At 34.1% G+C, this 13,105-nt stretch overlaps 1 protein-coding gene across 4 annotated transcripts in view; it reads right to left on the reverse strand.

Moving 5' to 3' along the window:
• Positions 1 to 13,105, reverse strand: part of PRUNE2 (prune homolog 2 with BCH domain) — a 124,494-nt gene that overhangs the window by 37,659 nt on the left and 73,730 nt on the right. For all 4 annotated transcript variants that reach the window (XM_058166501.1, XM_058166500.1, XM_058166499.1 and 1 more), the window contains exons 7-9: positions 9,859 to 10,014; positions 1,369 to 7,675; positions 148 to 934 (exon numbers count right to left, since the gene is read on the reverse strand). In XM_058166501.1, the coding sequence (XP_058022484.1) occupies positions 148 to 934; positions 1,369 to 7,675; positions 9,859 to 10,014 (7,250 nt within the window). The remainder of the gene's footprint in view (positions 1 to 147; positions 935 to 1,368; positions 7,676 to 9,858; positions 10,015 to 13,105) is intronic.

A 13,105-nucleotide genomic window follows, 5' to 3' on the forward strand; every position in this document is an offset into this window, starting at 1 on the left:
TTGCATAAAAGGAAGCTCATACTAGCATAAAGTTTATCCACCTCTTGCTTTGGTGTGAGCAACCTTCTGAAATGTACCAATATATTCATCAATAATAAATTCAGCAGTAACATTTATAGGCCTTAACATTTATAAGTCTGTTCTCACCCTACTGTTTGATGGAGATCTCTTTCATTGTCCACAGATGGAATCTTGGCTTCTATTTCTTGTTCTGTAACCATGCTCTCTCCAGGAGATTGTTGTGGATGTTCATTCAATTCAACATCATTAGCAACCACTTGCAAGAAAGGAGCATCTGTTTTGGTATCGAATGAAATCTTGTCCTGTTGTTCCCAGGCTTCGTAAGTGCTTTTATCTAGTGGGATATCAGTTTGGGTCTCAGAAATAAGTTCCTGGCTTAAAACATTGTCTAATTCTTTAATGGATTGTCTGCATAATGACTCTATTGTGACTGGCTTACTACAATTATCTTCAGATGATACCTCATGCTCTCCATTTTGGCCTACTATAGTCCACTCCTGGTCTTTTACAAGGATGCTGCTGGGTGATTTCTTTTCACCTTCCCATTTTTGGGGCACAGCAGCAGAACTTTTCTCTTCCAAGTAGAAAGAATCCCATTCATTCTCCAGAGTAGACTGTCCTTCACTTTCATTTATTATGGAGATTGACTGTAATGTATCCGAGGAGTCTGCTGAAAATGTTTCAAGAGAATCCATTTGTTCAGCAACTGCTGAAGGGAAATTGCTTTCTTGTGTTACCAATAAGTCCTTTGACAAAGATACATGTTCTTCACCGCTAATGAGGACATAGTCCATTTCTAAAGAAGACTGTTCTTCTGCTTCCTGTAATTGTCTATCTTCCTTATTGTCGTTTCTTGTCCTTTCTGGGAACTTGGTCTCTTTACTACCAAAATTAAACACATCACAGACAGCTTCTGAAATTAAACAAAAAAGTTTTAGTTAAAGCGATCAATTCTTCCTGCTAATTTTAAACATGAAAACAGTTATCAATTTGATTTGTATAGCCTCTTATTATTTCATTATATGTTTTACTTAGAATAGTTTTTCACTTAAAATAAGACATGCTAGACAATTCACAGCTGGAAAAGAATACTAGTGTGTGTGAGTGAATGTCTCTAAAGTACATTTACAATGTATGTATTGATTTTGAATAATTATTTTTTTAAAAGAAATATTCTTTTTAAAATAAGTATACTTTTTTTTAAAAAGTATCTCTATTTTTACATTTTACTTGGAAAAGTTTTCATAATTTCTTTTTAAACCATTTCATGATTATAATATATGCAAAAAAGGTTTTATTTGCCTAGAAAAAAATCTTATATTAATAAATGTGTTAATTTTTACTTACCGTTGTCTACGCTTACGACTCCATCTGCTGGTGAATCAATATGAGTTGATTTTGCTTTGTATTCACATTTGTTCAAATCATCTGTTAACTCGGGAATTACTTCAGAGTCCAATAATAACGAATCCCAGTTTTCAGAACTTTCTCCAGCCTTGCTATTTACATCATTAGATTTCTTTTCTAAAATATTATTTTCATCTTCACTAGTTGGTGACTCAATACTATTTGAATATATTTCATGCACGGGTTTTTTAAAAGTACATGAGGGTTGCGATTTCTCATCAGATTCTAATAAAAATGACTCCCAGCCTTGATTTTCTTGATCTTCTTCAACCTCGTTTTTTAAACCAGTAGTTTTAGATTCCAAAATGTCAGTTTCACTACCAGCAACTGGAGATTCAATATTACTTGAATCGGTTTCAAACTCAAATGCTTTCAAAGTACATGAAGATCCAGGAGTCCCATCCGATTCTAATAACAGGGATCCCCAACCCTGTTGAGAATATTCGGCAACATCATCTTTTATGACAGTAGCGTTAGATCCTGCAATGTTCATGTTGTCTTTTTGAAGAGTGTCCAAACCAAAAGGAGAAATACAGGCTAGTGTTAATTGTTTATGGGATGATTCTATAAACTCTGGAGTATAATTTTCCTGTGTATTTTGAAGATTTTGTAGACGATCTGCAGAATGTTGTATTTCTGAATTATATAGGACCTCTTCCTTTTCTTCTAATGAGGCTTGTGGTGATTGTTTCTTTGTAAGTGTTGGATGAATTTCTGTTTTCTCTGATTTGTCAATGACCGTTAAAGGATTAGTTTCATTCAGCATCATACATTGGTTATTCATCATTGGTACTTTATTCATACTATACTCTTTCCCAGTGTCATCAAGTGCAATATGCACTGTTTTCAGCTGTTCAACTTGTCCTGTTACATGGCCAAAGGCTGAAAGCTGATCATTTCCAGGAAAATTATCACACATAAAATTATCTGTGGCCAAAACAGATTCCTGATTAATATTTTCTTTTTCAACTTCAGATAGTTTGTCATTTGGAGATGTTCCTTGGTAGATTTTCTCATACTTATTTGAAAGACATGAGTGGTTTTCTTCAGGACATAATTCCACTCGGTCAATTGCCAGTTGCTGATTAAAATGAAAATCAGTGTTTTTTAACAAGATGGGGGACATCACACCGAGCTCCTCCTGCTCAGCTAGGGCAGAGGTTGGTGCATATGTTTCCTTGCTTTCATACTGGCAAACGTCAGGACTGCTTGAGGCCTGTGAACTGCTGTCTTGATCAAAGTGATTTAATATATCTGGGTTTTCTCTGCTTGTTTTCAAAATGAAGGGCTGGTCTACATCAGTCCACAAATCTGGATCAATACTAAATATCTGGTAGTTTCCTGGAGTGCTGTTCTGTAATATGTCAGGAACAAATGAATTTCTTTGGGTAATTCTTTCTTCAGTAGGCGTTGAGCTCAAAGGTTTTGTTAAAGATAGTGAAGGATCAGATGGAGATTTGCTAATAGTCTCTGGTTGCATTTCACTGTACTGATTTATTATACTGGGGACAAATCTACTTCTAGTTATCATATCTGAATCAAGTTTTAGATCTTCCTGAGCAACAGCATTTAACAAGCTTGTCTGCCAGTCTTCTGGAACAGTTTGTTTAACAGTATTAGGAGATGGTTCTTGTCTTCTCTCTGGTTCATCAATATGTGGCCATGGTAGTCCATCATATTCTCCAATGTTTGCACAAGCTTGATTGGATCCTTCATACCAATGAGTCAGTACTGGTTCCGCATTTTTATATTCATGTGTATCATTACATTGTGTAGATTCTTTTTCATACGTGGAAGTAGCTGTAAGATTTGGTTCTTCAACATTTTCATTTATTTTTGGATTTACTGCCCATGTATTATCAGGGATAACTCCTGCATAGCTTTTTGGTAAATCATTCCTTGAATTTAATCCAAGTGAACTCTCATTTTGTTTTTCCAAATTCCACCATTCAAATGTATCATCTGGAAATCCAAAACATTCTTCTATGGATTTTTTATTTTCATCTAATGCACTTTTTGCATTATCTTGCAGCAGAATATCCCAGGCATCTAAATTATTTGGACTATAAATTTCTTCATTATTTACAGCATATGTTTGTTCAAGGTGATTATGTACATCTTCCTGATCTATTTCTCTTTCTATAAAATATTCAGATGTTTCATGGGCATAGTCTTCTGTTATAATATTAACATCTTCAGAGGTTTTATTTAATGCATCCATGTGAACATTTTCCTTCAACTTAGGTTGACCATTTGAATTTTTCGAACCAACTATAAGATTGGTTTCGTGGCAATGCAAAGATTCATTCTCTCTCATAGCATCCTCCAATTTGTCAGAGTCTACATCTGACTCTATTGCTCTCTGATGTATATTTGAACATTCTGAAATGTCATCTGTTCCAGGACTTGATAATGAAGATGTATCATCATCCACATGAGCATTCCAAAGAACTAAGTTTTTAGGAACTTTGTGATCAGTATTGGTTTCGGAATCTTCTTGGCTTTTATTTTCAAGGGATTCCTTTCCAGATTCATCTATTTTGATATCATTTGTAACGTCCGATATACCTTCACTCTGAATATTAGTTCCTTGAAAATTCTCCCTGGTATGTATATTAGTTGAAGAATCACTTATATCTGGGCTTGTTGGACCTGAATATATATCATTATTAATGGACCCACCACTGCTATTATCTTCCTCACCAGTAATTTTGAGGGAAGTATTTGCAGGGGAGTTACTTGACCCTTCTGACGTTTCATTCTTCAGGGGGCTTAATCCAGCAAACTGCATTTCTTCACTTACTGATGTATTCCAAGCATCAAGGATTTGGGACAATTCATGATGCAGTATAATATCAATACATTTTTCATGAGTGAACTCATTTTCACTCTCCACACTTTCAGGAGTTTCACTTAATTCAGAAGAATCAGCTTTATAAGGTAATAAATTACTTGGTTGTGGCTTATCTGTTGTATCCAAGGGTTCAATATCTTCTGCATATAAAGTCTGTGAAATTCCTTGATTTTCATCATTTGAAGTTGTGTCTTCAATGTCGAGCATTTCTGAAATGTCTTCACAACTCTCCAATTCAAATTTATCAGTGCTCAAGTTAGGGGTTAACTCTTCTCCTGTTGATGGTTGTTCTTCAGCACGCAAAAAAAGATTTGATTGTTCTGACTCTGAAGTGTTCATTTCTGATCTATTAATCATGTTTTGATTTTCAATCATCATTGGATAATGGTTCCTTTGATTGTATTCTTCTTTGGGAGAAATTGGAGAGGGACATTCCATATCAGGAATATTTTGTTCAGAAAGATCTGTATCAAAAGGTTTAGAAATTAGTGTAGATACCTCCTCTAAATGGTAGTTTTGATATTCAATCATGTTAAAATGATCCAAATGATCATTATCTTCTTTGGGAGAGGTAACAACATGTTTTGCCTTACTGTCTTGAGTTACCTCATTCTTTTCCTCTGTGATAAGATGAGTCCAATTGGAACATGGTATATTTACTTCTAGTGGTTCTGCTGCTACTTCTTCCAGACTTCCACTAGTTATTGTTTTTTCTGGCGAACTGGGATAATCAGAAATTGTTCTGCTTTCTTCTGAACTATTAACATATGAAAGAGATAGTAAAAGTGACAATGGTGTGTCATTTTGCATTGTTTCATTTCTAATATCATTAAGAGGGAGTGACCCTACAATAGTTTTATTTTCAATGACTTCTAGTGTTGAAGAGTAAGTTAAGCTGTTATCCTCCAATGTAACTTCTTGATCGTGCTGAAGATGGTCAGCCTTTTGGTCAATTTGCTTATTCAAAAGTTTACTTTCTTGATCTGATTGATTGTTTTGTCTAAGTTGATAATTAAGTAAAACATTGTTTTCTGTATCATTTGGTTTGAAACAAGGAGATCCTATGTCTTCAAAAATGATTTCATTATTTCTCCCACCATTTTCTTCTATTGTGCACACATTACTACTTAGAGGAAAATTATTATCTTTTTGTGCCGGGATCAACATCATTCCACTATTTTCAGAAAGACTACTGTCATCCACATCATAGTCACCTGAAAAATGCTCTGCAACTTTTTGTTCTGAATCATGTACAATAGCTTCTTTTATATTAAGGCCAGAATGTTCAACTTCTACTTGTTTTTCATTATTAAGGGTTAGTTCCCAAGCTTTGCTGTAATCAGATGAACAAACAGGAAATGTTTGTGGCAATGATTTATTATCTGATAAATCATATATTTCTGTTCCAGTTTCATCTGAATTTGAGTTTCTTATCTGGTCAAAGATTGGCTTCCTATCAGAATATTTGTCTTCACTTTCTTTTTCATCTCCAACACCTGTGGGTGATACATATGAATCAGATGTTGAATAGTTTGTATCTGGTGGAGAAACAATTAGATCTTCACCTGTATTTGATGTAACAAATTCTGGATCTTTGTATGACAGGAAGGGATCTTCCCAAGAGCCAAGGTTTCCAAGCATATCTTTCCTGATGTTTGAATCACAGGGATCCCATACAGTGGTATTGTCAGACTTAGTGTTACTATGGTTTTCTGTAATCAATTTAACATCTTTCTGCACAATGCCAAAACTAGATTTTGCATTTTTATATGCTGTATGATTTTCTAATGAGCTATCTTGCTTGTTGTTTTGAGAACTGAAATCAATTTGATTTTTTGGATTTTCACTTAAATTATCTACAGGGAATTCCAGCAAAGATTTAGAATATTTATCAAAATTTTGTGAAAAGTGGTCGAATTCCACTGGAGGAACATTCCATGGATGTTCTGTGGGTCTTGAGATATCATGATCAAACTCTACCCAAACATTAGGCAAGTTTGTCTTTATATGTCCACTATTATTCCATTGTCCACAAGCTGGTTGACTGGAGTTCCACACATTAGCAAATTCTTCTATTTGCTGTTCATCATCTTTCTGTTGATACTCCAAAGTATTTGGGGCAGGACTAAATGGTTTTTTCCAAGTATCTGTTCTAGAAAATTCCATATGCTTTGGTTGCTTTTGTATACATGCCGAATCTGATGATCTTCTATCAGTTTGCTGTCTCAGTAACAGATTTACTTTATAATCTTTCCATGAATCAGGACTCTGAAATACAGATTCTGGCTCAGTTGAATTCCATGTATCAACATTTTTGGAATCTAATTCAAAACCATCCCACCAGCTCCCATATCTAATGCGGGAATGAGGATTTTTAACGGGATCAATTTCATTAATTCTTTCAATTATATCTTGTGGATAAAATAAAGGTGGCCCACTATCTAAAGGTGATGTTTCTACAAGGCTATTCATAGGGGTTGGTGGAGTTCTTCTCTCACCACTTTTCAAGATTTCTGGACAAGAGGAAAATTCATTTTCCAAGTCAACCAAATTTGATTTATTATCAGAGAAACTTCTGTGATTTTCTTCTTGGTGGCCAGATTCATTCAACGTTACTATATCATCATCTTCATTTCTTCTTCGAAAGTCTGTTGAATAACTTGCAATATCACATTCCAATAGATTTGTCTTGTCATCTGCTTTTGAACTAGCTGACAACTGTTCTTCTGATGAACCACTGTCATGGGAGAAATCATCCACAGAACAGTCCACCAAATGTGAAGACAATGTCTCAACTGATGGCATAGGTGCTAAATCAAAATTGAAAAGATCATAATTGTCACTGTTATTTCTAGATGGAGGCTTTTCTTCTTCAGCAACTGCTCCTTCAGGAATGGGACTATAAGAGTCAAATCCAGAAAGAAAACTGTGATGAGATGCACCCCCTTCTGCTACTGGACTATCATCACTAAGAAAAACTGAGCTCTCCTTAGATGATCTGCTGCTTCTTATAGTAGCAAGACCACTGTCAGGACTCACAAGGTCTATATTAACATCAGCATGGGCTTGTACTGATCCATTATGATCTTGAGGGTTTTCTATAAAGTTCACAACATTTGGTTGTGGTTCAATGTCTGAACCGTATAGTTCCATAATACCAGAAGATCCTTGAGAAAGTGGAGCACTTCCAGCCACAGCTTCAGTGGAAGATGTTCTACTATTTGATGCCATTTCAGGATGTCTTCTGCTGATAGCATCTTTCATTAGCAAAAAAATTTCATCACCATTTGCTACATAATTCTCTTGCTGGTAAATAAGAAGTTGGTCGCATCCATATTCCATAGGATCCAGTTCCAGGCATGGATTCTGACACTCTTCTAATTCGCAGCAAATCTATTAAGGGGGGGGAACAGAGTTTTGTTTGATCAAAGTAATTAATTAAAGTAAGTTTAGTAAAAATTAATCCTGATTTAATAAGTCTTCTTTTTACTTTGTAATACTTTTCATGTTCTAATATACTCTGAGCAAGTGTTTTCTTCTTAAGCAACAAGAACTTAAATGAAATAAAACTTTAGGCTATGGGTTTCAGTGAGTCGAATATTACTGATCTTGGTCCCTAATATTCCCTCCCCTTAGAAGAATAAAAGAAAATATTGTTATGCAGTATTCTCAGTCCAGCATTATTTAGAAGCACCAGATATAACAACAATAGCCATTCCCAGAATTCACCAGAACCTTACTATATTAGAATGGAGGCAAATTCTGGAGAAAGAAGCATTGTACTAACTAATATATGTGTATGGTTTGATGAGGAATCGGTTCAGCTATTGCTAATCGCTGCCTAATAAACTTACGTGGGACTGGAAGCATAGAATTCTAGATCATTTCAATGTCATTCATTGGCAAAAGCCAATGGAATGCTTAAGAAAAAAATAAATTCAACATTGGGTTTATTTAATTACTAATTAGTCCTCTAATTAATGTACCATGAAATATGTACTCTGATAAAGAGTACATAATGCAAACATTGACATTTCCATCATTCTTACATGACTTAATTATGCTATTAAAATATTTATATAATAATAATAATAATAATAATAATAATAATAATAATAATAATAACAACAACAACAACAACAACAACAACAACCTATATTAACATAAGAACAAACTCAAATTACAGTCTTTAAAAGGACTAATTTCAATAAAGTAGAGAGAGCTTGGGAAGGATTCCATGGATGAGAATCCTCAAGGGGAAAACAACCCAAGAAGCTTGGGAAACTTTGAAAAGTAAGATTATAAAAGCCCAGTCTAGCACAAAACCAATGAAGAAGAAAAATAACAGCTCTCAAAAGAAACCAGCATTGGTTCATATAAAACTCTCTGATAAATTGAAAGACAAAAAGGACAAGTATAAAAAGTGGGAAGAGTGGCACATAACTAAGGCAAATAAGCAAATCAGCAAATAACTTGAGCCTGCAAAGATGAAGTGAGGAAAGCTATGGCTCAAAATGAACTAAAGCTTGTGACAAAAGTCAAAAATAACAACAACAAAAAGGCTTCTTTCAACATGTTAAAAAGAAGCAAAAAGTCAAGGAAATTATTGGTCCCTTAATGGGAGAAAGTGACAAGAAGATGGCAAGCAACAGGGAGAAAGCAGAACTGTTTAACTCATTTTTTGCATCCATCTTTACACAAAAGGAAAAATCAATCCAACCTATAAAAAACAATATGGTAAAAAACCATATTATGATTAAGAACACAAGTTAAAATAGGAAAAATGGTAAGTGAGAACCTGTCCACCCTAGATGAGTTCAAATCACCAGAACCAGATGGATTACACTCCAAGATTCTGGGTTTAAGATTAGATATAACTGTAAGAAAAGATATTTTAAAGTTAAATATATCAAAAATAGCAAACAAGGAACAGTAAATAGGATAATATACTGTAAAGAACCCTAGAGTAGGGGACATTCTAGGACAGGGGTCTCCAACCTTGGTCCCTTTAAGACTTGTGGACTTCAACTTCCAGAGTCCCTCAGTCAGCAAAGCCTGCTGAGGAACTCTGGGAGTTGAAGTCTACAAATCTTAAAGGGACCAAGGTTGGAGACCCCTGTTCTAGGACATGGAGAAGAAGTATACCTTTTTTTCAACCACAACAATAAATACAAATATGTTTTGTATTTAAAAAAGTAATTATTGTGGTGTGAACTTTAGACAGCAAAAAATACAGAAACTGGGTTATTTCTAATATATAGTATTTATGACTATTCTATCTAAAGATGCAGATTTAAAAACTATACTGAGAAATCCATGCACATTCATGATTTAGGTGTTAAATGAAAACAAAATAATGACATAGAACTATTAAAAGAGAGTTCAGTTTTAAAAATTTAGAATTGCTTTTCTTCTCTGATTTTCCTATCATTTAACCATCTAATGATTATTTTATTGTTCTAAGAATTTAATATCCTGTATTATTAAAAAATAATGTCAAAATATGATGTAATATTGCATCCTCTAAGACAATACCAGTGTTTATATTATTTCATTCTCTTTTCCAGAATACATACCTGATTTCCTAGCTCCATGTTTTCTGAATAAACTGCTATTTGCTTTTTTTCTTGTCCTTCTGATAAGTAGCTGGCCGAAATGACAAGGACATCAAAACCATATTTATCTACAAAGGCTTTCAGGTCTTCATTGATATTTCTGTGAAACAGATAATCCTGTAATATGAAAATCAACTATTTATTGAAGAAAGTAATTGAATTAACAACTGACACTGTCATGTCTGTACAATACAAAGCAATATTTGAAGTCATTTGAAAACCTGGAGTTTCAGCTAAGATTCCCAATAGAAAAACCTCTGGTTTAAAGTCAATATGTTTATCATCTTTTCCAACTATGTGTGGATTTTAGACCAATATCTTTTGGCATCTATGCATGTAGTAAAGAATTGAGATATTTAATTGTAAACGTTTTGACAGCAGCAAGGATCGTGTTTGCAAAAAATTGGAAAAATGAAAAATTACCATTGCAAGATGAAATTATTAGGAAAATGATGGAGTGCGCAGAAATGAGTAAATGACTTCAGAAATTAGAGAACAAGAGGATAAACAATTCTATAAGATATGGGATCTCTTTTATCAATGGTTAGAAATGGAATTATGTTAAAGGTAATTAAGAAAGGTTAGAATATAGGGAAAGGTTCAAATTATATAATTGTTTTTAGGGAATGGATTTGAAGATGTATAATATTAATTTGGAAAGTCGACTTCAAGGGAAAAATTGAAATGTTATAATTAATTAGAAATTATTTGATTATAGTTGAGATACATATCAGATTGATAAAATGCAAGTTTAGATAAATTAATTGGAATGTATATGGGCACACAAGATTGGGGATCAACCCACCGACACAATGTATTTGGATTGATGATGATTTTATGTATGTTTGTTAAAAAAAAAAGAATACCAAAAAAAAAAGAAAACCTGGAGTAATAGGTCTCTCAAGTTTTTATTAGGATGAAATTTTCAGCAAAAATAAAAGCATTTTAGGCCATACAAAGTCTTAATTGGGAAGTATAATATGATGATGATAGAGCCAGAGCTTTCAAACATTAATAATCTGAAGTACAACGTGAACTCATCTGCATTATTCTAACAATCTCTCTTCTGCACTTCTGCACTGTCAAATTATTCTCCCAGGTCATTTGTTCAGGCACGTTGAACTATGGAAGAGTTTCTCTTTTTGAAAAACTGTTTCTCTTCACAGAAATCCTTAGTTTTTATTTTAATTCTTCAGCCATTTTTAAAAACTTCTTTGGGTTTATTGGGCTTACAATAAATAAGAAATGCTGTCAAATGTATTTCATCATAAATAATACGATTTTGGCAAGAATGGTCATAAAATGGGGCAAAACTCACTTAACAAATGTTTTAGCAACATAAATTTTGGGTTCAATTGTAGTCGTAAGTCAAGGACTACCTGTATTAGCTGAGAGTTGAGGCAGGGATAAGCCAATAAATAAATAAATACATATATTCAAACAATCTAATATGCAAAGGCTCTTAGTGTTGAAGGTTGTTCAATATACTGTTTTGACTAGTAGATACAATTTGCTAAATATAACCATTCACATTTCATGCTTCATATTTCCAATAATTTCCATATTCTAATTTAATTTCTTTCAAGTAGAAGTCAAATACCAATTCTTAAAGCTGTCTTAAAACTGAGCTTCAATAAAACTCTAGACTAAATTTTGAATCATTCACCCACATAAAAGGTAACAGTAAAGGTTTCCCTTGCACATATGTGCTGGTTGTTCCCATCTCTAGGGGGCGGTGCTCATCTCCATTTCAAAGCCAAAGAGCCAGCACTGTCTGAAGACGTCTCCGTGGTCATGTGGCCGGCATGACTAAACACCAAAGGTGCACAGAACGCTGTTACCTTCCCACCAAAGGTGGTCCCTATTTTCTACTTGCATTTTTTTACGTGCTTTTGAACTGCTAGGTTGGCAGAAGCTGGGACAAGTAATGGGAGCCTACCCCGTTACAAGGCACTAGGGATTTGAACCTTTGAACTGCCGACTTTTCGATTGACAAGCTCAGTGTCTTAGCCACTGAGCCATTGCATCCCACATACTGGAACCCACATACTGGAACCTAAATCTGTAATAAGTTACAGTCACATTTTATTTCTAGAGAAATCTACTTCAATTCCTTGAATCATAAATAATTTCAATTTGCTTTGCCACTCCTAAACTATTTAGACAAAAATATGGAACTAATCTTATTTTTTAAAAATACTGGCTGTTTCCATTCTTTTGTGTGTGAATCTCAATCTTGTGCATTATTTTCATAAGAATAAGTCCCTTAAGTTATGCTCAGAAACAATATGGTAATTTACATTTTTTGTTATTTTATCCTGTAAAAACCTGAATATGTTTAAAGTACTTGAAGGACAGAACAAAAATTCTGCTAACTTCAGTTCAAACACAACACAGAGGGATATAGAGATGCAGGAAGAAAAATGCAGTCAAATATATTATCACATTTCTTTTTCTGAGAGAAAGCTGCGGTAAACCTGCATAATTAAAAATAATACCATTTTAAGCACAGGACTAAAATGAAATTTATTTTGTTTTTGTTCTTCTCAATAGTTAGAATACTTTCTGATTGATGGCATATGACAGTTGATTACTCAAGTGAGCCCTGTGTAAATGTTCATTGTTCATACATCAGACTCTCTGGAGAAACTAACTGTGTCAATATTAACCTGCCCAAATTAAAAATAAGATGTCTTTTTTGTTCTTCTTGCATGGGGAGCACAATATGGCTTTTGTCAGAAGCGCTCCATCATTTTGGCTCAAAGAAACTGTCACTACAGTGTGAGATTTGTTATTCATGGCCAGATATCCTGATGGGTCTAATGAAGCCTTTCTGCTGACAACTCATTTGCTAAAAATATCCAACTATCGCAAAATATAAATGAGGAATATATTTCTTTCCTCATTACTCTGCATTTTCCTCACATTGACAATTATATCATGAACCCCAATGATCTTCAAGCTAGGATAAACTCAACTCTGCTCAGTAGGAGAAAGGTGAACAGCCTCTTCATGACCAATGCTTCAGTTTGCTCTTTTTCTTTTTTCTGAACTCATGGGCAAACTTTATGACATCTTTAAATTGCAATATAATAGGGTAAACATTAGTGTTTTTGCACACATGCCGTGCCAACAGCCTGTGTGCTGTTTGTTGAAAAATGTGTGCTAATTACTGCAAACCCCCTCCTGAACCCAGACATGGATGACT

Source organism: Ahaetulla prasina, chromosome 2, assembly GCF_028640845.1.
Source record: "Ahaetulla prasina isolate Xishuangbanna chromosome 2, ASM2864084v1, whole genome shotgun sequence".
Lineage (NCBI taxonomy): Eukaryota > Metazoa > Chordata > Lepidosauria > Squamata > Colubridae > Ahaetulla > Ahaetulla prasina.